General features: G+C 36.6%; 1 protein-coding gene and 1 long non-coding RNA gene across 3 annotated transcripts; one reads left to right on the top strand and one right to left on the bottom strand.

Annotated features, from left to right (window-relative positions):
• Positions 1 to 396: 396 nt before the first annotated feature.
• Positions 397 to 8,571, top strand: LOC132287077 (uncharacterized). Of its 2 annotated transcripts, none has more exons than XM_059789555.1 (7): positions 397 to 546; positions 852 to 1,086; positions 2,252 to 2,491; positions 4,320 to 4,431; positions 4,562 to 4,736; positions 7,091 to 7,331; positions 8,021 to 8,571. In XM_059789555.1, the coding sequence occupies exons 2-7, from the start codon at positions 903 to 905 to the stop codon at positions 8,314 to 8,316; spliced, it is 1,248 nt and encodes a 415-aa protein (XP_059645538.1). In that variant the 5' UTR covers positions 397 to 546; positions 852 to 902; the 3' UTR covers positions 8,317 to 8,571. The 2 variants fall into 2 exon arrangements, with proteins under 2 accessions (XP_059645538.1, XP_059645539.1); XM_059789556.1 differs by having other exon boundaries at positions 403 to 546; positions 837 to 1,086.
• A 2,068-nt stretch (positions 8,572 to 10,639) lies between these two features.
• Positions 10,640 to 12,705, bottom strand: LOC132286523 (uncharacterized). Its single transcript, XR_009472799.1, has 2 exons — positions 12,416 to 12,705; positions 10,640 to 11,368 (listed from the first exon to the last, which is right to left on the bottom strand). It is a non-coding gene; the product is annotated as an uncharacterized LOC132286523 (long non-coding RNA).
• Between the last annotated feature and the right edge of the window lie 10,824 nt (positions 12,706 to 23,529).

The raw sequence follows: 23,529 nt of genomic DNA, 5'->3' as shown, positions 1-23,529 counted from the left end.
TGTGATATTACTTTTAAACTTGTGTGACGTTAATTAAAAATGGTGGTAAAATGTTACTTATAAATAGTGGTGCAATTGCCAAACACAATGTTAGTGTCTATTAAGTGGAGTAAAACGTAGTCAAATCAAGGTCACTTACCGCTCACTGCAAGAAACTGCATGGGAATTGCACAGCAGGTGATTCGCTTCCCGTGACATTATTTAACTCTACTTCAATTTCCTTATTGCATGTTAGAAAGTAAAAAAATAAAAATAAAAAAATAATAAATTGGAGAATTTGGTTTGTTTGTTTGTTTTTGTTTTTAAATGGGAGAATTTCACACAATGAAAATAATCCGATGATATCAACAACTCGGTGAGTCTGAGGACTCACCGATTCTTAAAACAGTGAGGTTTTTTTTGGTCCTCGTGAAGTAAAATAACCACTAGTTGTCCCAATAAAACACGGTTTCGTTATATTCCAAATACTGATCGTCAAGCCATTATCTAGTCTTCTCTCTCACTCATCATCGCGTGCTTCCTTTGTTCTTCGTCCAATCGCAAAAGGTACACAATCAAAGCCCTCTCCCTATCTCTATGTATACATGTACATATGTTTATATATTTATATATACTCGAAATCATCAATTTCTTGTAGGGTTTCATTCATTCACAATTAGGGTTTATTATCATCGCTATATGCTATTGACTTCAAAAGCATAATTGGGTTTTTTTTTTTTTTTTTTCCAATTATCTACCGAATAAAAGCAATTATTTCCTGTTATTTAAAGAAGAATTGCTCAATTTCTATGAATTATTATGTGATGATGAGATCGATGATAAATGATGAGGTTTAGTTCTGTGATTCATAGGGTTCAGAACCGGTGTTGGTGGGTTGTGGATTGTTGAAAAGGTGAGAAGGTATGTGGGCAGCTTCTTGCCTTGCGTCATGCTGCGCCACCTGCGCATGCAATGCATGCAGCACGGTGGTGGCCGGGATTAGCCGACGATCTGCTCGGATCGCGTATTGCGGCTTGTTCGCGCTGTCGCTGATCGTGTCGGGGATTCTCAGAGAGGTTGCTGCACCTCTCATGGAAAAGATCCCTTGTAAGAGGCTTTGAATTTCTTTCCTTTTCTTTACCATTTTAATGATTATATGCAGCACTTACAATGCAGAGTTTCATATTGTTAAAACGTTATCTTATCTTTTGTGCTAATTGGCTATTAGCATGACTCAGGTTATACACAACAATTATAAAATATGTGGTGCATGGATAGTACTGACCATGTTCATTGTTGTTTCCTCCTCCTCATCACCATCATCCTTGCCTTTCCCCCACATATAATGGGGTAGGCCATATGGATTATCTTTCTCCATTCTACTATTTCATTGTATACCATATCTCCTCTAATATTTAATGTTTTAAAGTCATCTTTAATTACTTCATTCCATGTTAGTTTTGGCCAGCCTCACTTTCTCTTACCTTCTATTCAAACTACTCTTCCCTTTTTAACTGGTGCATCAACGGTTCTATGTGTCCATACCACCTGAGTCTATTTTCTCTTATTTTGTCATTGATAAGCTTTGTTCTTAGAGTCGCCCTCATGCATCGATTATTAACTCTTATCTTTCCTAGTCACTCGTATCATCCTCCTCAACATCCTTATTTCAGTTACATGGATGCGTTGTTCTTGTTTTTTTTTCTTAATGTTTAACACTCTGCCCCATATAGTATATCTGGCCTAATAGCCGTCCTATAAAATTCCTATCTACCTGGTTGGTATTTTTTATCACATAAAATGCCACTAGCTTGTGTCCATTTTGTCCAACCTACACCAATCATACTAGTAATATCATCATCTATTTCCCCATTTTCTTATATTACTGATCCCAAGTATCATGTTAGTTATAATTTTGGTTTCATGTTGGTCATAGTTTTGGTTTGCTGCTCAAATCTTGGACTGTTCTCTCACAAATTTAGAAAGACTGTAGTTTCCTCAGCAATTTTATTAGTTAATAATCATTGGTATATAGTTAAAAATTTGAAATATATTATGGTTTGAAAAAAAAATGTCCTCATTGATGTCCGTGTACTGTTGCTGTTTTTGGGAGTGAACTTGTTAGCTAGTCTGTCTCTGAGTGCAAGTTTTGGCATCATAATGATGATGAGGAAGGAAAATTGATCCAAATTTGAGACCCTATTGTAGCTAATGAGGTCATATGCAGTTAATGTCAAAGCTAAAGCTGATTTCTTATAAATCATCTATGCAGGGATTAATCATTTTCACCAAACACCAGATAGGGAGTGGTTTGAAACAGATGCCGTGCTGCGGGTTAGCTTGGGAAACTTCTTATTTTTCACCATTCTAGCTGTTCTAATGGTTGGTGTGAAAAATCAGAAGGATCCTCGTGATAGTTTACACCATGGTGGTTGGATGATGAAAATCATTTGCTGGTGCCTTTTGGTAATCTTTATGTTTTTCCTTCCCAATGGGATTATCAGCTTTTATGGTAAGCAGTTTTGTTTTTTATTTTTTATTTTTTATTTTTGGGCTCCACGGAATGCTAATCTGAAACTTTTTATTCGGTTTTATTTTTCTTGCTTTTCACACGATAATACTTTCCTTATAAGATCATTGTTTCTCTTCTTTGATACTCGAAGCATTGTAAATTTTGATGTAGAAAAGCTAGTATACTGTAGTTAGTTGGTATATTATATGCCTTCTAGCACAATGCATACACATGAGGATTTGTAATAGGATGTCAACTATTTAAGGCAATTTAGATTTTAATACTTGAAGGATTTTGGAGAGGAGTATGGTCAAATATAGTGTACCGGAAACTTGTATTAGTATTTTAAAGTCATAAATGATTAAATGGAGTTTAGCTCTTAATAATCTTATTCAGTTATCAAAGCTTGACAAGGTCAGTGCTGGATTAGTGTACGCATTTTAAATCTGAAATTTGAATTCTTTTAAGTAAAGATCATTATTGAATCTTCCGGTAGTGGTTAATGGTCGTATTTGTATGTGTTTGACGAAGATCAGAGAAAGGAAGAAGGATCATTGAAAAAGGAAGCTCGTTTGGGCTATGTATGAGATTAATATGACGAGAAATAAATAAATTTTACCTTTATGAAACACCCTTCTATCACTCTCCTCCAACAAATACTTTTGGTGAGAAGATTAACAATTAGTAGCATTCACCACCTAGATGCTTCTTGATGAATAAAATAAACAAAAGTTCTAGCAATAAAAGTTCCATTCACCACCTAGATGCTTCATGATGAATAAAATAAACAAAAGTTCTAGCAATTTATTGCTAGAATGCACTCAAGATGCTCTAATAATACCTTGGTGTATTGTTTTGAAGAGATAGAGGCCTTCATACTGACCTTTGAGGCTGAAAAGAATTAGGGTTTTAACTGTTTAAGAGTTTAAAACTATTTTGGAAATTACCATCATCACAGTTCAATTATCCAAGATCAAATTCGATTGTCCGTTCATGCAATTTTTGGTTTTCTAGATTTTTCAATTCAAATAAGTTTTATGCATTCAATGCTTCTTTTAAAAATCAAAACATGTTTATGAGGAACCCCTGACATGAATAATGACGAGCTTCTTTTAAAAATTAAAACATGTTTATGAGGAACCCTTAACATGAATATTGATGAGAATGCATAAACATGAAACCCCAATTTTGTTGAGTGCACATTTGAGAGTTGAATTTACTGTTATGCCCTTGTCGAATCTTTGAAATCTCCGATATAACCTTGGATTGAAGTAACTCAACTAACTGAACTAAATTCAAAAGATATAAAAAGACTGAAATAAAAAATTTTGACATCCGTTGTGTATGAAATTGTCAACCTAAATCCTACTGACCTAATAGCTTGACTATGGTTTTACTGGGAGGAGACTTTTATCAACAATTTTTGGGAGAAGAAGAGCATTGACTATTGAACATGTAGCAGGATTGATGTAATAAACTGAGACTAAAAATAAGTATAAATATGTTTTGTGGGGTCTCATTTACTAAGTGAATATGTCATCTTGAACCTCCGATGCACTGCTTCATGTAAGTAGTTGCTTATCTCTTGTAAACTTGGCAAGATTTCCTCCTTTACAAAGATTGGATTTGGATTGGATTTTTCTCTCTCTCTCTCTCTCTCTCTCTCTCTAAATTAAATCCATTCTTCAAATGTTTCTTTCTTTGTTAGATGTATTAAGTGTACAGTTACCTACTAAACAAACAGAAAAATAAATAAATAAATAAAGCAAGAAAAGGAAAAAAGAAAAGAAAAGAAGAGTTAAGCTTACAGTTCATTTTCTCAATGCAGAGTCAACATCAAAGTTCGGCTCAGGGTTGTTTCTTCTTGTTCAAGTTGTGCTTTTGTTGGATTTTGTTCATGGATGGAACGACAAATGGGTTAAATATGATGAGCAGTTCTGGTTAGTTGTAGCCTTTCTTACTCATTGTTCCTTTAAATCGACTTCAGATAATCTATAGTTGTTATTCTAGGCATGTCTGATGACTCTAATCTAGTTTCTCTCTCTTTGACTTCAACTCTTAAATATGCAGGTACATTGCATTGCTTGTTGTTTCACTTGTTTGCTATGTGGCAACATTTTCGTTCTCTGGACTTCTCTTCTATTTGTTTTCCCCGTCTGGACATGACTGTGGACTCAACACCTTCTTTATTGTCATGACACTGATTTTTGTGTTCGTTTTCACTATAGTGACACTGCACCCTGCTGTAAGTTTCTAGTCTTCTATTCCTTTTATTGTTGCCAATCACTAACATTTTGGTCCAATTTTATCTTCCATATATGCATACTATACTCGTTGGCATAAATATCTGATTGAAGGAAATAGATTTATATAGTAAATGTACAATGATTGAATGATATTGCTATGGGCTTATTATGGCTATGTTTTGACAAAAGGCAGTCTGATGATGATATTAGGTCATTCCTTCCTTAGAGCAGTAGTGGGTGTTTTTGCTGTTTATGCTTTCTGTTTATGTCATGGTTGGATACTTGGATGCACTCAAAAATTGAGTAAATGGTTTAGGGGATGTTTGATCAATAGGACTTGTGTAGGCATATTTTGTGAATCAAAACTAGAATCTGTAAACTTTGTTTTATTTTTTGGTTTAGCTAGAATTTTAAAAGTTAGTGTCAAGTTAGTTACCTTTAAGTCGAGGTCAAAGTTGGATTTCAAGCTTCAACTAAGGGCAGAACCGTCATCATCAACATTGATGGTACAAAGCAATTGACACTACCATATGCACTCACCAAAATTAGGGTTGATGCATTTATGCATTAAGGTTTCATGTTTTGATTCATCAAAATTAGAGTTTAGTTTAGGCAGATCAAATCCACTATGAGAAATATTTTATAACTAGGTTAACAATTGCAGATCCTGGAACCCCTAGTTACCTCTTGATAAGGACTGATTCACCAAACTCTCCACTGAATCTCTAGGCACACAGTCCGCTCTATCAGATCGTGCTCCTCATGCAATCCGCTTCATGAGCACTTTGATTCCCTCAGCTAGCTGTCCAAGTTGCTTGTTTGTTGTGTAGAAACACGTTGTTGTTGGATTCTTTGTGCTGCACAATAATTAAGGTATTCGACACTTTGAATAATAAAATATGCTCTTTAAAAATATGTGATTTCTCTCTATAATCTCTTGAATGTGTATAGACATCATCTCTTTGTATGTGTTATGAGAGCTTAGAGGTGTTTATATTGTGCTTTGAGTCTTAAGGAATTAGGGTTTCTTAGTTATAGTCAGAACAAAAAACCTTAACCTTTTAGGATTCTAATTTAATAGAGTTTCCAAAGATACTTAACACAAATCAATCGACCGAGCATCCGATCAAACCATACTGGCATTGCCTCGACCAATTGAGCCTTTGATCAAAGCTCTCAGGGATTTGAAGATAAAAAATCTTAGTTAACCTTTTTTTTTGTTCCTAGTTCGTTCTCACACACACCCCCTCCAAGGAATTGTTTGCACCTAGCAAGAATCGATCTTGAGACCTGATGCTTCATATGGCACCAATACCCAAGTCTTTTCCAACTAGGCCAACCCCTTGGGGTTCTTAGTTAACCTTTTGATCAATTGAACCATTTCGTTTTTGTAAAAATTCTCTTTAAATATATTTATTTTAAAAACAATTTCATGCATTCAAAAATCAAAACACGTATGAATTGTGTCTTAATATGAGTCATGATAAGAATGCATGATTATGAACTCTAATTCGTGAGTTTGTTATTCAAGTGGTGATTTTATCTTTTTTCCTTCTGATGTATCTGTAAATTATAATTCTGCCATTGGACATGGAAACCGCCACTAACTAAACTAACTTTTGAAAATCTAATCAAAAGTTAAAATTTAAAATATGGACTCCAACTTTTGCTACAAATTTTGCCAACTCTAAGTTTTAATCCTAGCAACATTAAATAGGGAACCTTTTTGAGCCAGCTCAAATGCTTTATTGGAAGTGACAAGCCTGGATTTAAGGTGAAGCTTCAAGCTTCAAGCTTCATTTGACTAACCTATAGGATGCTTAAGCATGTTGTTAATGAGCCAAGTTTAAACCAGTAGTTTAAATTGATTTGTAACTGTTCATTAGGAATTATGTACCTTGAATGTTCAGATGCTCATTCTATATATAACTAGTCTATGCATCTATGGTCTTTTATCTGTTCCGCAATTGAATTCATTTACTGGGTAATGCTACTCGTGTATTGTTTTCTTCAAGTCTCTCCAGTAATAAGACAAGCTGGTTTGTGAGGAATTCCATCAAAAATGGTTTTGATCACCACCCCAACAACACCCCCCCCCCCCCCCCCCCCCCCCCCCCCCCCCCCCAAGGATTCGGTGGTTTCTAGCCAAATAGAGAAGTCATCCAGTTTTGTCTTATATTGACATGATTCCTTCCATTTAGCTTCATATTTTATTACATCGTTTCATTTATTTATGCTTATTACTTATTTTGGTTTTCACCTTTCGGTGTGATAATTACTTCAATGATTGAACCTTATAGATGGTAAAGTAACGTGCACGTTTATACTCTGCTCTTTTATTGTTGCAAAAAAGGTTGGTGGCAGCATTTTGCCAGCTTCAGTTATATCTTTGTACTGCACATACCTCTGCTATAGTGGACTTGCCAGTGAACCAAGGGAATACGAATGCAATGGACTTCACAGGCATTCTAAAGCTGTCTCGACTGGGACCCTTACTGTGGGGCTGCTTACAACAATTCTATCGGTTGTCTATTCTGCAGTCCGTGCTGGTTCTTCTACAACTTTGCTCTCCGCACCTAGCTCACCCCGTGCAGGTCAGTGTTCATTTAACTGATGGAGGGTGTTTGGTTATGAAATTTTTTTTCATGCTACTCACAGAAAATATTTGGAGATATGTTAAGCGTGTACCCTCTTGCGAATGTTGTGTACCTTCTTGCGAATGTTATGTTTTGGGATGAATTTTTCCATGCTGAGAATTTTTTCTTGATATTTCAATACCCGAAAATTGATGTAGGAATTTATTTGGTAAGGGAACTATTATTTTTTATATCTTATTTTGTGAGATTTCCTTGGGCATTTTTTGATATTTAGTTTTTGGCAAAAATAGTTAAAGATCATAAATTGTATTTGTTACACTCCATCTTGCAACGATCAACTCAGTTCATCAAAGCGTTGTTCCAATTCCTTGGAGTTGGCAACATGATTTTTGTTTTGCCATTCCACTCTTAAAGTCACACCTTCAATTAAATTAGATTCTACATTCAACCATGCCATTGTTTTCCATTTGTGTAGTTAGTAATATTCTTCGCTGTACATGGTTGAACTATCTTCATCGATTTTCTCATTTTATTTTTGATGGTACCACTTCAACAATTTTAGAAATGTTAACATTTGCATTTTTGGCAAATGAGAATTCTGTTTTTTGGCCATTCAACATTGTGTCCAAATTAGTATTTGGCTGGTATAAATCAGATATTCTGACATCCTGATTTTCATGGTGAAGGTACTGGGAAGCCTTTGCTACCGGTGGACCAGGTAGTTGAGCAGGAAGAGAAGGAGAAAGAACGAGCTAAGCCAGTTTCATATTCATATTCCTTCTTCCATCTCATCTTCTCCCTTGCTAGCATGTACTCGGCAATGCTTCTTACAGGGTGGTCTACCTCAGTTGGGGAGAGCGGGAATTTGGTGGATGTAGGATGGCCATCTGTGTGGGTACGAATCATAACCGGGTGGGCAACTGGATCTTTGTTCCTCTGGTCACTTGTTGCCCCCCATCTATTCCCAGAGAGGGAGTTCTGAACATCCTGAGCCCCATTCTGGACAGAGTATATAGTATGTCCATGTATATGGTAATACGCCGCTTGTGTGTGTGAAATTTCTGACTTGCTATATATATTTGTGACTGAAAAACAACTGAAATGCGTGTCCTTTTGCAAGTGGAGATAGGTAAATGCTCCATTTCTAAATAAAAACAATCTGGGTTTGCTCAAGTTATTGTGTTATTACCATAACTATTAAATGCCATTTCCTAGTTTTGAGGCTTGTTGGAATGAATATTCAAGTTGTGGCCAGGAAAAAATATAAATTTGAATGCTCATATGATTGGAAATGCCTATTCTGTTGTGAAGTAGTTTAATTCTTATTCACAGTCCGCACTGGAACAGGATTTATCTACCTAATTTTAAATGGACGGACTGCTAGGTATGTTCATTTCGGACAACCAAGAATTGAACAAAATTTCCTTGAATTAATTCATTCATATGTTCTCAAATTGTGCCTTAATGGCAAACATGCTTTGGCATACTGAGTGTTTTCAAAACTCGATGGTTGTGTCCCATGAAGAAAGGCATTTTTGGCATTTTTGGCGTCAATTTGGTGAAGATTCCATCCTTTAACTGTAGCAACAGTGAGAATGGTGCGAATAGGTCCTGGTTTGATGATTGGTCTGAATGTCTCATTGAAGTCGACACCACCTTGCCGATTGTATCCTTTTGTTATAAGTCGGGCTTTCAACCGATTCAAGAACCCATCAGACCTGAGTTTTGTCTTAAAGACCCATTGACATCCTATTACATTCATTTGAGGTTGTCGCCGGTAAGAACCACTTCATCAACCATGGCTACATGCCAACCCTGGTGGCTTATGCCACGCCCCGAATCCCCATGACCCGATGCACGAGTGAAATAAAGGAAACTCGACCCGAAATTCAAACCCAAATGAGGAAGCGAAAACCCACATGGCTAATGTGATCACGAAAGGTGAGTCAATGAAGCCAAAATGATATCACCCACGTTCCAAGAACACAAGGAGGGGAAAGGACAAGCGAAAACAAGCGAGTCACCCGAGAAACCAGGAAACAAATGTGGAAGCCAAGGTAAAGTAGTCATTTAACATGAACTAATCGTCATACAATCATTACAACCAAGTCCGAATCATCAATGGTGTCACAATGGATGGTATACAAGGCCTCGTGCAGTTTACAACATGGCATAGACATTTGTAATCAAAATGTGAGTGCAAGATCATCCATGTAGTGTGGATAAAAATGAAATCCATACATTGAAACTAAAATAACCTTGTGGCCTCAATACATTCCATTATCCCAAATATCGTATACAACCATCCCAAATCAAATTACAAACCCTAAAAGATACAAGTCCTAAAAATGAAATAGGACTTAAATGCTACACATAGCATTTTAACACATATCCACAGGCATCAAATGCATCCTCCAAGACAAGTAAGTGAAGAATCTTCAAAGGCAATGCCTTTAACCTGGAAAATGTAAATTAACGGGTGTGAGCAAATTAAATTTCTCCGCAGGGAATGCATTAGGGAAATACACTAGGTTTTTTTGGGCCTCGAATGTCCAACGGTAGTCTTAAGGAATACAACCTAGAACTAGCATTGAACCGAAGATAGAATTCATTTCAAATAATTATTTATGAAGGAAATGAAGTATAATCAAATACATCATAAGTTGCAACATGGATGCCAACTGGAAAATAAAATTTTAATCACATAATGGGATAACTTTGTAATACCCCTAATTTTTAAATGATTAATTGGAGGAATTATTTATTTATTTTATTGCATTTGATTGATTATGTGGTTATGTGAATTATGTGTTTATTTGATTTATTTGTTTAAGTGAATTATGTGTATTTAATTAATTGATTGTGTGTAATTGTTTGTTTAATTATGTGTATTTATTTGTAATTATATTGTTAGGTTTAAATGTTTATTATTTTATTTTATTTTATTTTAATTTAAAGGAGATAGATTTGGATAATAGTAATGGACTAACCAAATGGGTCTCATGGACTACTTGAATAGGAAGCCTAGATGGGTGAGGATTATTACCCATGGATATTAGTTATATATATTAATATATATATATATATATATATATATATATGGATATTATTATTATTAGTATTAATATTAAAGGAAGGATCAGTTTTATGTACATATATAAATTACTGTGTATATACATATATGTTAGACCAAGAGGGGGAGGGGGTGAATTGGTCTAAATCAATTCCTTCTCCTTTTCAAGTTGACTAATAGAATCAAAAACAAGAAAGAGAATAAGAATAACCAAACTCAGCACAACACAAGATTCACAAGGAAACCCTCTCAATAGGGAAAAACCTTGGTTCTTGGCCTCTACCAATAAAAGTTCCACTAGGTGATGTAAGTTGTTACATACTCAACTATGTTACTCTTAGTACACTCTTTGTACAAGTAAGAACATTGACTTTCACACCCATTACATACACACTAGCTCTTCATCTTCACTTGCTGCATGCAAATGGTTACTCACTCAGTTGCCCCACTTTCCACACACCTTGTACTAGCTAGGACACTGACTTTCACTCCCTCTACACACACACAAGCAACAAGAATAAGCACGCATGCACTCCCCCAATCCTAAGCAACCTTGCTTGGACCCTAAAGCTCTCAATAGCTTTATCAACAATGGGGTGAGGTATCAAATCCTCACTACCATTTACAATAAGGTGTCAATACACCAAGAACACTATACTTCAGCTTCAACACTAGATCAGAATGTAGAACACAACCTTAAGTTCCCTTAGTAAGAAACCCTAACTTTTTCTTCACTGCAACAAGAGGGATTGAACTATAAAATCACAATGCAGCTTCACTTGTATCTCACACTAGGTTCCACAGCCTTGAATAAGCTCAACTGACTTGCTCAAATCATTCTTGAACAATGGATAACAAGTACACAACACTTTCAGCATACAAGGCTTCAAAACCCTAAGAAGGGTAAATCAGTCAAATCATCCTGTGGCTTCAGCATTGACAGTTCTTCTATATCCACAACCTTGATATCACAAAACAAACTTGCTCAGCAGGTTACATCATTGAATAAAGCAAGGGATAACAAATTTAGTTCACAATAGGCTTGAACTACATAAAACCCTAAATTTCAAGCTCTTCAAGGGCAATTCAGTCAAAACACTTGAACCTTCAGTAAATACAGGTTCTCACAGCTTCACATAGTCAAAACACACTTGCACAAACACTGTCTTCAATAATTTCAGTAAGATTAGGACATTTCAGTATAAATCAGTAACTAATAGGCTCAACACAGGATTTGTTTTGATGCCACTTTGATGCCTTGGAACCGAGGGTATAAATGGTATTCAGTAAGGTCTCGGGCTTGGAAAATATTCTCACAAACTTGGTTCATCTTCTCACAAAAGCTTAGAGTTCAAGCCCTTCATTTAACACTTCAATTTCATCCACAAAATCTGTTATAAACCTGTTTCTGCAGAATATTTCAGCTAGCAACAGCACCAATGTGTAAACAATGTAGCTCCCCAATTCAGTTTAAACTTCAGTTACCTCAACTCCTAAACTTCCCTTTACACTTGCTTAACATATTAGAATCAAGAACAAAGCAAGGTAAAGCAATTCAACACATATTCCAAAAGATCACAGTACACAACAGGTTAGTTTAGTCTCAGTTCAGCAGCAACTTAATTCTTAGGGCAATTCTGGAATTTCAACTTGCTCAGGACTAGTTTAGGTTTTCACAACATTGTATAGGCATTATACACATGTTCAAAAGGTAATCACAGCAATGGAAACAATATATTTCATATTCAGTTCTCAATCCTCAGCAAACAAGGTCAAAACCCTAGTGAAGTGTGGTTCAAAAGGTCATTATTGAAACTGGCCAATTTTCTGAGATAAATCCAACTTTAACGGCATCAAATCATCAAGTTACTCATTCTCAGATGTTAAACACATAGCTCATAGTATATAAATCAAATAATATCACCACAGCAGCAAATTTATCTCAAAACCCTCAAATAACAAGCTCAGAAGTGTCATATTCTGTATCAGTGAGTATTTAAGATTATACCTAATTTTTGCAGATGCAAATAGGTTATTTAAACTTGCTTCAACCTATATTTTTCACCTCAAGCCTCTGGAACAAAATTGGACCCCATAGCAGCCTTGATAGCACCTTTTTAAGCCTTAACAACACTGTTACTTGTAAGTCTTCAAGTGATCACATGCACACACCATTTCTGAGTTTAAAATGATCTTACATAGCTTAATTAATGCACAGAAACTCTCATTTAGCTTCCCTTTTCGTGTCACTCAAGAACAGCCTCTAGAGAGTGTTGACAATATATTTTTCAGGCCCCTTAAAACCTAGCAGCAGCCATAACATTGTATTTATACTCAAGACCCTTGATAATGCAGCCCTAAAACCAATGGATAGGATTGAGCTGAGGTCCTTCAATCCGTGAGAAAAGCAATTCTACCATTGTACAGGTAATAGTACCTTTATACCGCTTGACAACACACTTTTTAGTGTATATACCAGCTCACAATATCAATATATATATGTATATACCAGAAAAGCCTTTTTGATCTTGAGCTCCAAGAAATGTAAAGCTGGCCATAGTTTCTCTCTCCAGGACCACTGTGCACGTGTCAGGGCCATGTAGCTTCACACATAATTACAATAATGCCCCTGCTATTGCTTTTGACAGAATAAATAAAAGCATACTGCTGTCACATTGAATAGGTCTGTCACATTGAATATTAGGGCTCACATACACAATGTAGCATCATAGCCACATGTAATATGGATATTAAAATATGTATAAAGACCAAACAACCCTTGTCAAGACCTATAGTCACATTTCATGAGCTGCCACAGAATTTACAAACACAAAGAGGGCTGTAGTGATTTCCTTATAAAATCTGTGAACAATGTGCCTTGACCAGTTAGAAATTCATTGAGTGAGCCTCCACTTTATGCTGAACATCCACTTGACCAAGCCTCAACATATCAATGTGCCAATCAAATTGCTTTGAACCCCTTTTGACAATCATGTTGTCATTAAAAAAGCAAACCTCAAGATAGGCATCTTAAGGACCAACATATTATATGGATATTATTATTATTAGTATTAATATTAAAGGAAGGATCAGTTTTATGTATATATATAAATTACTATGTATATACATATATACACGTATATAGACATATTATAGATATTATATAAATACTATAATAGTTATAATTATTTTCTTTTTCTTAGTCTCTAAGTCAAAGTCATACTATAACTGAGATTAGGGATATATGTAGTTTATATATATATGGTAGTCTGCCAGAAGAAAGGGTTTTTTATGTGCATAACATAAGAGGCAGAGAGTTAGAGATACAGAGAGAGAACGTGAGAAACCGAGAGGGAGAAACAGAGACTGCATGAGGAAGAAGCAGGGCCGAACCAAAGAAGAAGGAGAAGGAAGCTATTCGTGGGATAAACCAGGAGCAGCAGAGGTCTCGACTGCAACCCGAAGGTCACCGAAAATCAGAGAGTAGATCACAGAGAAGGAGATTGGGATTTTCAATCCGAAATCCTTAAAGATAAGTTCTTGTTCTACTCTTCTCCTTTAGCTTCGTGCTCAATACATGCCTAGGTAAATTCTAGGATAATTAAATAGTAAAAATGATCGTGTTTACATGCTTAAACGAATTTAAAATAGTGAGTATGTTTATGTGTATGTGTTTATTTGATCTTGAATCTTGATGCATGAAAACTTATTCTAAACCGTTTTAATGATGCATAATGTCTTTAGATAATTATTTGGGATTGTTTGGGACTTAGTACGGACAGTAGGACCCTTAACAGAGGAGAACGGAGCAAGCAAATGTCACCGGAGATGAAGAAGATGACTCGCAATAGGAACAAGCCGACTTAGTTCCAACTAAGTTGACTTAGTTGCTATTTAAGTCGACTTCTTTGGAAAGAAGTCAATTTAGTTAGGAACCAAGTCGACTTAGTTGGTAACTAAGTCAACTTAATTGATCTGGGTTTTGGATTTTCAGATTTATGGGTTTTAATACTATTGTAGGAGGTTTAAATTGATTTTTATAATTTAAATGGATATGATTAATTCTCAGAATGCATAAAAAGATAATAATGTGCAATAATATAGAGGTTTATGCAATTTAATTGAGATGTAGGTTAATTACTTATGATGTAAGTTAACTGCATGCTACTTAGAATTGTTTATTTTGCTTAAATAAATGCAATGGATATTTGTATGATTATTATCATGTTTATTTCTGGATTATTTAATGTATATATATATATACTTACATCATTTATTGGATTGTATGGGAACCATTGTCAGGATATGGTTTCAAATTTATGCACCATTGTCAGGATATAGGGGCACGCTATGGATAGGCTGGCTAATAAGTTTAGTCCCATTCTTCGTGTCACGTCACAAATCCATATGTGAATGACATGCCATTGAAAGACTATGGCGGATAGTTTATTTTATGTTCTGGATAGGATATGGATTTATATATATATGGATATGTGCCACGATATGAGCTTAAGATCTCAGAATCAATGGTTAGGGAGTGTATATTACCTTTAAGATGCATAGCCGAATATAGTGGATTGTTGTGTGCCCGGGTAGATGATGGTACTCTGCCCACCATATGTGCATTTTGCATGTTGTCTATTATTGGTTGAGTCTGCCCTATGGTCCAGTGAAAGTCCTTTAGTGTGTATCTATATGTATTTACGGACTATGTAACTATTGTATAAGTTGACTAAGATATATTCATGTATCGGGTCTCTGTTTGAGATATAGTATAAAGAACTTGTTCGTAGTCCTAACCCACTATTATTTTTCAAGTGTTCGTCAGTATCAGGCGTAGTGATTATTCGTGCCGAGCAGAGATCAGTCTTCATCACTCTTCTGATTATCTACGTAGGATTCTACATTATGTTTTCAGTCTTTAGTTTTAGACATTTATTTCAGTTGTTTACTTTTAGTTGAATTTTAATTAGGGGTCCATACATTATAGATTCCCGAGTTGTATTGGTATCAGAGGAGTTGGATATTTTATATTGAGAAGATTAATTATTATTGGGATTTTTATTTTTCGAGGATTGAGTTAATTAATTATTATTTTAGTTTTTCTTTCAACTTTATTTATTTATTCTTTATTTATCCTTTTTTTTTATTTTGTGTTTGTTTATTACCCTAATTATTCTGGTTTCCCTCGATGTCATGTGCAGACCTGATCAACCCGTGTTCTGGAATCGAGGGGTATCACAAACATGGACACACCCACACCCCCGAACATACTTACTGCATGAATCGGTAAAAGAGTTCTTTTCGGATTACTAATCCGCAAGTAACAACTCTAGTGGCCACTATAATGTTAGGGAAATCAGAGTTTCGCCTGCGAGTGCCAAGCCGTCGCAATCACAAATTATCAAAAGGTCTCAAGTATCTTCCAAAAACCATCAACCAATCTACAATTTAATCCATATATCCAATGCTCACATATGGCATTTCTCATGTGCACATAAGCGGCGAAAATCAAGCAAACCATGCCCTATAGTCTAAAGATACTACCATGACATATTTGTCAATGCAATGACATAAATATAATAATATGGAATCATAGCTAGCTTAAACTACTCATGTAAGTATTTTCTCGAATATGGAACATATTATGCAATATGAAAAACCTTATAACCATGCTAACTCAAACACGAATTAACAATACTCTCAATACAGCTATGAAACAAATATAACTCATGAACTAGTCCTTACACAAGGATAGTACATGAAAATACAAATATGGACATTAAGGTTACATCAAGTATCAACAACTATTGTAGTGTTTCCGATTTTTGCCATTTTTCATTTTTTGGGATTTTTTGTTTTCGCAAGGGCATTTTTGCCTTTTTCTCATTTTGCGTGTCAGACGCCGTGGGGTGTGCCGGGTGTGTCCGAGAGTTTGTAGGGGCATTTCATTGAGTTCAGGACTCTTGAAAATGCATTGGTTGCCATTTCGGTATTTTTTTCTGTTTTTTGAACCGGACGGTCCCGAGCGGGACCGGCTATCGGAATTGTTGTGTCCGAAAGTTGTGTCACGAGTCCATTATATTTCATGCATTATTGCTTATATTTATTCGCTTAAATGACTAATGTGTGGTTGTGATTTAATATGTGTGTGTGTGTGTGTGTGTGTGTGTGTATATATATCTTGTGGGGGAAAATTAAAAGAGAAAATATATTTTAAAAGTAAGAGGACCCACTTTTATTCCATTTTAATGGCCTAAAGGCCATACCCACCATCAGATTCTCTCACTCTCTCTCCCTCACGAAATCTCTCTTCTCTTAAGCTTTTCCTTTCTTTTTCATTTCATGTAATTGAATCTTGATTTTTCTCTCAATTTTGAGAGATTTTTGGTGTCGTTTGCGGCAAAACGAAGAGCTCGTCAAGATCTATAAGTGAGTGTGAGCAATTTATTCTTTGGTGCGCCCGAGAAATTTCGTATTTGAGGGCTCAAATTGGGGGTTTTTACATCTAAGTGAGGTAGGGGTTTCTAAACCGCAAGTCCTTAGATTTTCGTGAGTTAATTTCTTATTTTTTTGATATAATATGCTTAGTTTGTGATTTTCAAGCATAACCTCTATGTTTTATATAATGATTTGTGTTGAATGTCATGACTATATGAGTTGTTGTGAGGATAAGTGTTTATTGTGTATGTTTCATGATCGTCTTGTGTAAAGTGCTATGCTTGTTGAGTAATAACATGATGATTGTGGTGTGGTGTTCTTATTTAAGCTTGCTTTATGATTGAGGGTCAAAGCATGAAACTTTATAGTATTGAACAACATGTGGCATTCATGCATTAGTATGGGGCAAGAAAAGGGGAATTTGGTTTGGAAACAAAGGAAATTGATTTGGGTAAAGGCTTTAGAAGTAGGGAGTGACATCTCATTACATGGACTTGTATAAAATTGCATTTGTGATGTGTGGATTGTATGTGATGTTATATTTTCCCCCAAAATAAATATGACCCCTCTTTCTTTATGCCATTCTTTGTTTGGATTCACGGGATCATTAAGGAGTGCGTTTTAGGCACTTCTTACTGGGCCATTGTGCTCACCCCATTATTATTATTTTTCAGGATATGACCAGGACGTGGTTGAAGACGGACCTCACAAATATAGTTATGATTGGTGGATACATTTTTGACAAATTTTGCAATTTATGCTTAGTGGATGCAAATTATTTGTAAAGTGTCGGTACTTTGTTTATTTTGTAGAAGGCATTGTAATCAAGACTTTAACGGTCTTAAACTTGTAACGTATGAGATACATTTATTATTTCTTATCCTAAAATATTGTTTATATATATATATATATATATATATATATATTGCCATGCACCATGTATTTTATTGTAGTTAGATGGTTAAGTTTTATACAATTACAATTATAATTGGATTAAATGCGTACGATGGTGGTAAATGAGTAGGGTTTTAATGGTGGTGTAAATGGGTATAATTGAGTGTATATTGATTTGGAAAATAAGGAACAGAGACACACAAATCTGGGAAGTTTCGGTTGACATGTAATCACTCACACGTCAACTGGTATGTCCAAATTTTGGACAGTATGCTTTTTCCACTGTACACGGCACAAACCAGTCGACCTGAAAGTGTTCACGTCGACCGATTCACTCTAACCAGTCGACGTGTAGCTACCCACACGTTGACTAGTATCTCTTATTTTTGGGCAGTGAGCAATCTCACTGTGGATAACCCAAACCAGTCAACGTATAATGAACACACGATCGACCGGTTCCTGCTTTATATACATTTGTGATTTAATTTCCCTAATTATCCTTTATCACTCATTTAAAGTTGCGTGTATTTACTATATTGCCCAATAGAATACATTAATTATATTTTAACCACGGGAACGACCCTACTACCCCCGGAATTCACCATAATCATTGGATGACCTCAGCAAATGACCGTTTTACCCTTTTGGGTCTTAAACCATTATAATGTCTTTAAATGACCTTTTTTGCCCTTGTTGAGCCTTAAAGTGTTAGATTAATGGGAAATGACCATGGTACCCATGCATGACCTAGGGTTCGGGTAAGGACCCGGTTAGCGATATGAACCCCTGGGTTTAGGTCATAACAAATTTGGTATCAGAGCGTTAGGTTTGAAAACCTAAGGACGACGGGTAGGGTTAACCTAGAGGAGTTATAATTGAGTTTGACGATGTTGCATGTTTATGTGGTTATTATTTGTTTAAATTGAGGACGAGCCAGGACACCGCAAGGCTAAGTGTCCTCTTGATTAACCTAGCTCAAGAGTTTGCTTTCGGTGTAGTCAGCCAGGCCACATGAAGAGGGATTGTCCACAGAGGAGATGAGATATTACTGTGATTGATTGCGATGTAACGGGGGGTTACATGTGACTGTTGTAATGGGGGATACCTGTGAGTTCTGTAATGGGGGATACTTGTGAGTTTTGTAATGGGGGATACCTATGAGTCATATTGTGTTGTAACGGGGGACACCTGTGAGTCGTGTTGTGTTGTAACGGGAGACACCTGTGAGTCATGTCATGTTGCATGGTCGTCTGTGAGTTATGTTGCATGGTCGTCTGTGAGTTATGTTGCATGGTCGTCTGTGAGTTGTGTTGTATAGTTATTTAGGAGTCATGTCGCATTATCATATGTGCGTCTTGTCATGTTATTGCCAGTGCGTTGTGTTGTGTTGTAACGGGGGCTATCTGTGAGTCGTGTTGTGTTGTGACGGGGGATGCTTGTGAGTCTGGTGCAGTAATAGGGGCTACCTGTGAATATGTAACGGTGGATACCTATGAGCTTTGTAATGGGGGATACCTGTGAGATTGGGTGTGACAAGAGATGCCTGCACACTGTTGTTCTAGTAACGGGGGCTACCCGTGAGTTTGGGCAGAGGCCTGTGCACTTTATGCAGTGTTGGGTTCATCTGTGCTAGGATGGTGGACATGTCCCGTAGTGTGATTCCGTATTGGGTGATGTTGATGATGCTTAGTGTGAGCCCTTGGGGCAAGATATAGTTCGAGATATTTTGTATGAGTTTTAGGTTATAATGATGTACCAGTTGTGACTGTTATGTATTAAGGTAATTATGTATTTGTAACACTATATGAATATTCCAGACAGTTTTATTGGATAATGATGTGTATTTTATGAGCAGTTAAGCTCTTATGTAATGGTTTTAATGATGGATTAATGACAGAAGGGTTTTATCCATGCTACTTTAATGGTTATTGAGGTAGTGATCAGCGCTACCTAGTTGTTTCTATGAATGAAGGGCATAGATTTTTACTTATAAGGTTCTTCTTTGGGCAGGATGGAACGCGATGTCCTAGGAGTCGTTGTCTAGCCATAGTGTTTAGAAAGGGGCAATGTTCTCTTTTGCATGTGCATGTTAAGTGTATAAGTTACGGATCGAGTTGTTTCGTCTCCATTTAGTTCCTCTTTCTTGGCATAACTTATGCGAGGTATCGATAGGTGCGTCTTCTACTCTGTTGCGGTAGAAGGACTTGATCTTCCTTTTTCTTGTGTTGGTCCTGGCAAGGACTTTGTTGTCTGTGCGTTTTGTATCTTCATATAGGAGTTGTGCGTATCAACGAGCGAAAGAACTTTTTATAGTTCTCTCTTTGTTGAGGATCCCGAGTGAGGGTTTGTTCTGGACCGTTCGACTTACTTCCACGGTAGGAGGTGAAGTCCTTGGTTTTGGGGATTCGTTCCGAAAGGTCATAACCGATACAACGTGTGGCGTGATGTGTTTACCGATGTATATGTTTTCTTAGGATCTTGGAGTTAGCAGTAGTATCTAGTAGTTGTATTGTGACTCATTTGTGGGGAATGGTTAGACTGTGTGTCGTGAGCCGCGTGTCTAGAGTTAGGCGTAGGGATTGATGAATGTGTATGCTTGAGGATTATGCATGAAGACAAGAATGATATTGGTGTTGAGATCGGATTGACGATGGGAATGGCCTAGCCAACCATTTCTCTGAGTCCGTCTTTCTTTAACATAATGTCGGGTTAAAGGTCAACGATCATTGATTTTAGTATATTTAGTGACAGACGGAGTATAGTGTTGTGCGTTGCGTATGTGTGGCTGTACAATCCCATTTTAGAGTGAGTTTTACTTGGGATTGATGGTATTCTTTGTACGTGTCTGGGTGACTTGTTATGGATGGTGGTGTACTTGGTACGGGACTACATGTCCAAAGAGTTTCAGTTGTTGGATCAATTAATCCTTAAGCTATGCTGATGGGATTGTTTTCTGGGTACCTGAAGGTACATTTGATAAGTTGGATGGTTTTCTCGATTTCAGTCGTGGGTGTTCAGCTATAATGTAGCTATTGAAGGCAGAAGTTATCAGAGATGATTTTAGAGGTATCTTTGGGACAGCGAGTTGAGCTCGTATGGTTTTGTAACCACTATTTTGTGAGCCTTAGGGCGTTTAGCGTGGATTGTGGGAGGCGTTGCTGGTTGGACCTGCTGTGTATGGGATCTAACTACTTTCTGGTGGGATGTCTCGTGTGGACTACGTTAATACGATTTTATGTATCAGATTAGTTTTATCCTAGGTTGAGTGTGGAAGTTGATGGTTGGGTGTCGTGGTGACTTGGATTGAAAGGTTCTTTTTGTAATGCGCGTCTTCGTGTGGGTTGACTAAAGTTTTCGCTTGTGGATTTTGTATCGACTAGTATTATTTTCCGGTTAGAAGGATGGTGATCCTAATGGTTCTCTGTGGTTAGGATTCGGTGGAGTCACGGAGTTTGGTTAGGGACTTGTGCCTCGTGTGCTTGTAGGTGACGGTAGAGAGTTTTGTTCGGTACTGCGGTGCCTTTTTCGTTTAGTTGTTGTTGTGGGGGATGTGATCACGTGTGGCTGTGGTCACTGTGTGGTCGAGGTCGCATTGGGTCACTAGCACAGGGTTGCAAGTAACGCAGGATGTGAGGTTCTTTGAATTGGGACTTTTAGGTATAGCGTGTTGTTTGGGGTACTCGGAGACATAATCCGTTTTTGTATCCTTTCATTTTTCTTTTGTGAGGTGAGTTGATTTCGGGGATGAAATCCTTTTAAGTTGGGGAGATTGTAGTGTTTTTGATTTTTGCCAATTTTCATTTTTTGGGATTTTCTGTTTATGCTAGGGCATTTTTGCCTTTACTCGTTTTGCATGCCAGACGCCGTGGGGTGTGCCGGGTGTGTCCGAGAGTTTGTAGGGGTATTCCATTGAGTTCAGGACTCTTGGAAATGCATCGGTTGCCATTTCGGCATTTTTTTCTGTTTTTCGGGTCGAACGGTCCCGGGCGAGACCCGCTATCGGAATTGTCATGTACAAGAGTTGTGTCACGGGTCCATTACATGTCATGCATTATTGCATATATTTATTCTCTTAAATGACTAATTTGTGGTTGTGATTTAATATGTGTGTGTGTGTGTGTGTGTGTGTATATATATCTTGTGGGGGAAAATTAAAAGAGAAAAGATATTTTAAAAGTGAGAGGGACCCACTTTTATTCCATTTTAATGGCCTAAAGGCCATACCCACCATCAGATTCTCTCACTCTCTCTCCGTCACGAAATCTCTCTCTTCTCTTAAGCTTTTCCTTTCTTTTTCATTTCATGCAATTGAATCTTGATTTCTCTCTCAATTTTGAGAGATTTTTAGTGCCATTTGCAGCAAAACAAAGAGCTCGTCAAGATCTACAAGTGAGTGTGAGCAATTTCTTCTTTGGTGCACCCGAGGAAATTCGAATTTGAGGGCTCAAATTGGGGGTTTTTACATCTAAGTGAGGTAGAGGTTTCTAAACCGTAAGTCCTTAGATTTTTGTGAGTTAATTTCTTATTTTGTGATATAATATGCTTAGTTTGTGATTTTCAAGCATAACCTCTATGTTTTGTATAATGATTTGTGTTGAATGCCATGACTATATGAGTTATTGTGAGGATAAGTGTTTATTGTGTATGTTTCATGATCGTCTTGTGTAAAGTGTTATGCTTGTTGAGTAATAACATGATGATTGTGGTGTGGTGTTCTTATTTAAGCTTGCTTTATGATTGAGGGTCAAAGCATGAAACTTTATAGTATTGAATAACATGTGGCATTCATGCATTAGCATGGGGCAAGAAAAAGGGAATTTGGTTTGGAAACAAAGGAAATTGATTTGGGTAAAGGCTTTAGAAATGGGGAGTAACATCTCATTACATAGACTTGTATAAAATTGCATTTGTGATGTGTGGATTATATGTGATGGTATATTTTCCCCCAAAATAAATATGACCCCTCTTTCTTTATGCTATTCTTTGTTTGGATTCACGGGGTCATTAAGGAGTGTGTTTTAGGCACTTCTTACTAGGCCGTTGTGCTCACCCCATTATTATCATTTTTTAAGGTATGACCATGACGTGGTTGAAGACGGACCTCACAAATATAGTTATGATTGGCCGATACATTTTTGAAATTTTTTGTAATTTATGCTTAGTGGATGTAAATTATTTGTAAAGTGCCGGTACTTCGTTTATTTTGTATAAGGCATTTTAATCAAGACTTTAACGGTCTTAAACTTGTAATGTATGAGATACATTTATTATTTCTTATCCTAAAATATTGTTTATATATATCTATATATTGCCATGCACCACGTATTTTATTGTAGTTGGATGGTTGGGTTTTGTACAATTACAATTGTAATTGGATTAAATGCGTACGATGGTGGTAAATGAGTAGTTTTTAGTGGTGGTGTAAGTGGATATAATTGAGTGTATATTGATTTGGCAAATAAGGAACAAAAACACACAAATCTGGGAAGTTTCGGTCGGCGTGTAATCACCCACACATTGACTGGTATGTCCAAATTTTGGACAGTATGCTTTTTCCACTGTACATGGCACAGATCGATCGACCTGAAAGTGTTCACGTCGACCGATTCACTCTAAACAGTCGACGTGTAGCTACCCACACGTCGATTGGTATCTCTTTTTTTTGGGCAGTGAACAATCTCACTGTAGATGATCCAAACCAGTCAACGTGTAATGAACACACAATCGATCGGTTCCTGCTTTATATACATTTGTGATTTAATTTCCCTAATTATCCTTTATCACTCA

This window comes from Cornus florida, unplaced genomic scaffold (assembly GCF_030987335.1).
Source record: "Cornus florida cultivar Cherokee Brave unplaced genomic scaffold, ASM3098733v1 CherokeeBrave_3.0.0_Hap2_Chr11, whole genome shotgun sequence".
Lineage (NCBI taxonomy): Eukaryota > Viridiplantae > Streptophyta > Magnoliopsida > Cornales > Cornaceae > Cornus > Cornus florida.
The sequence above is the reverse complement of the archived record's forward strand: the minus strand, read 5'-3'. Positions and strand labels throughout refer to the sequence as shown.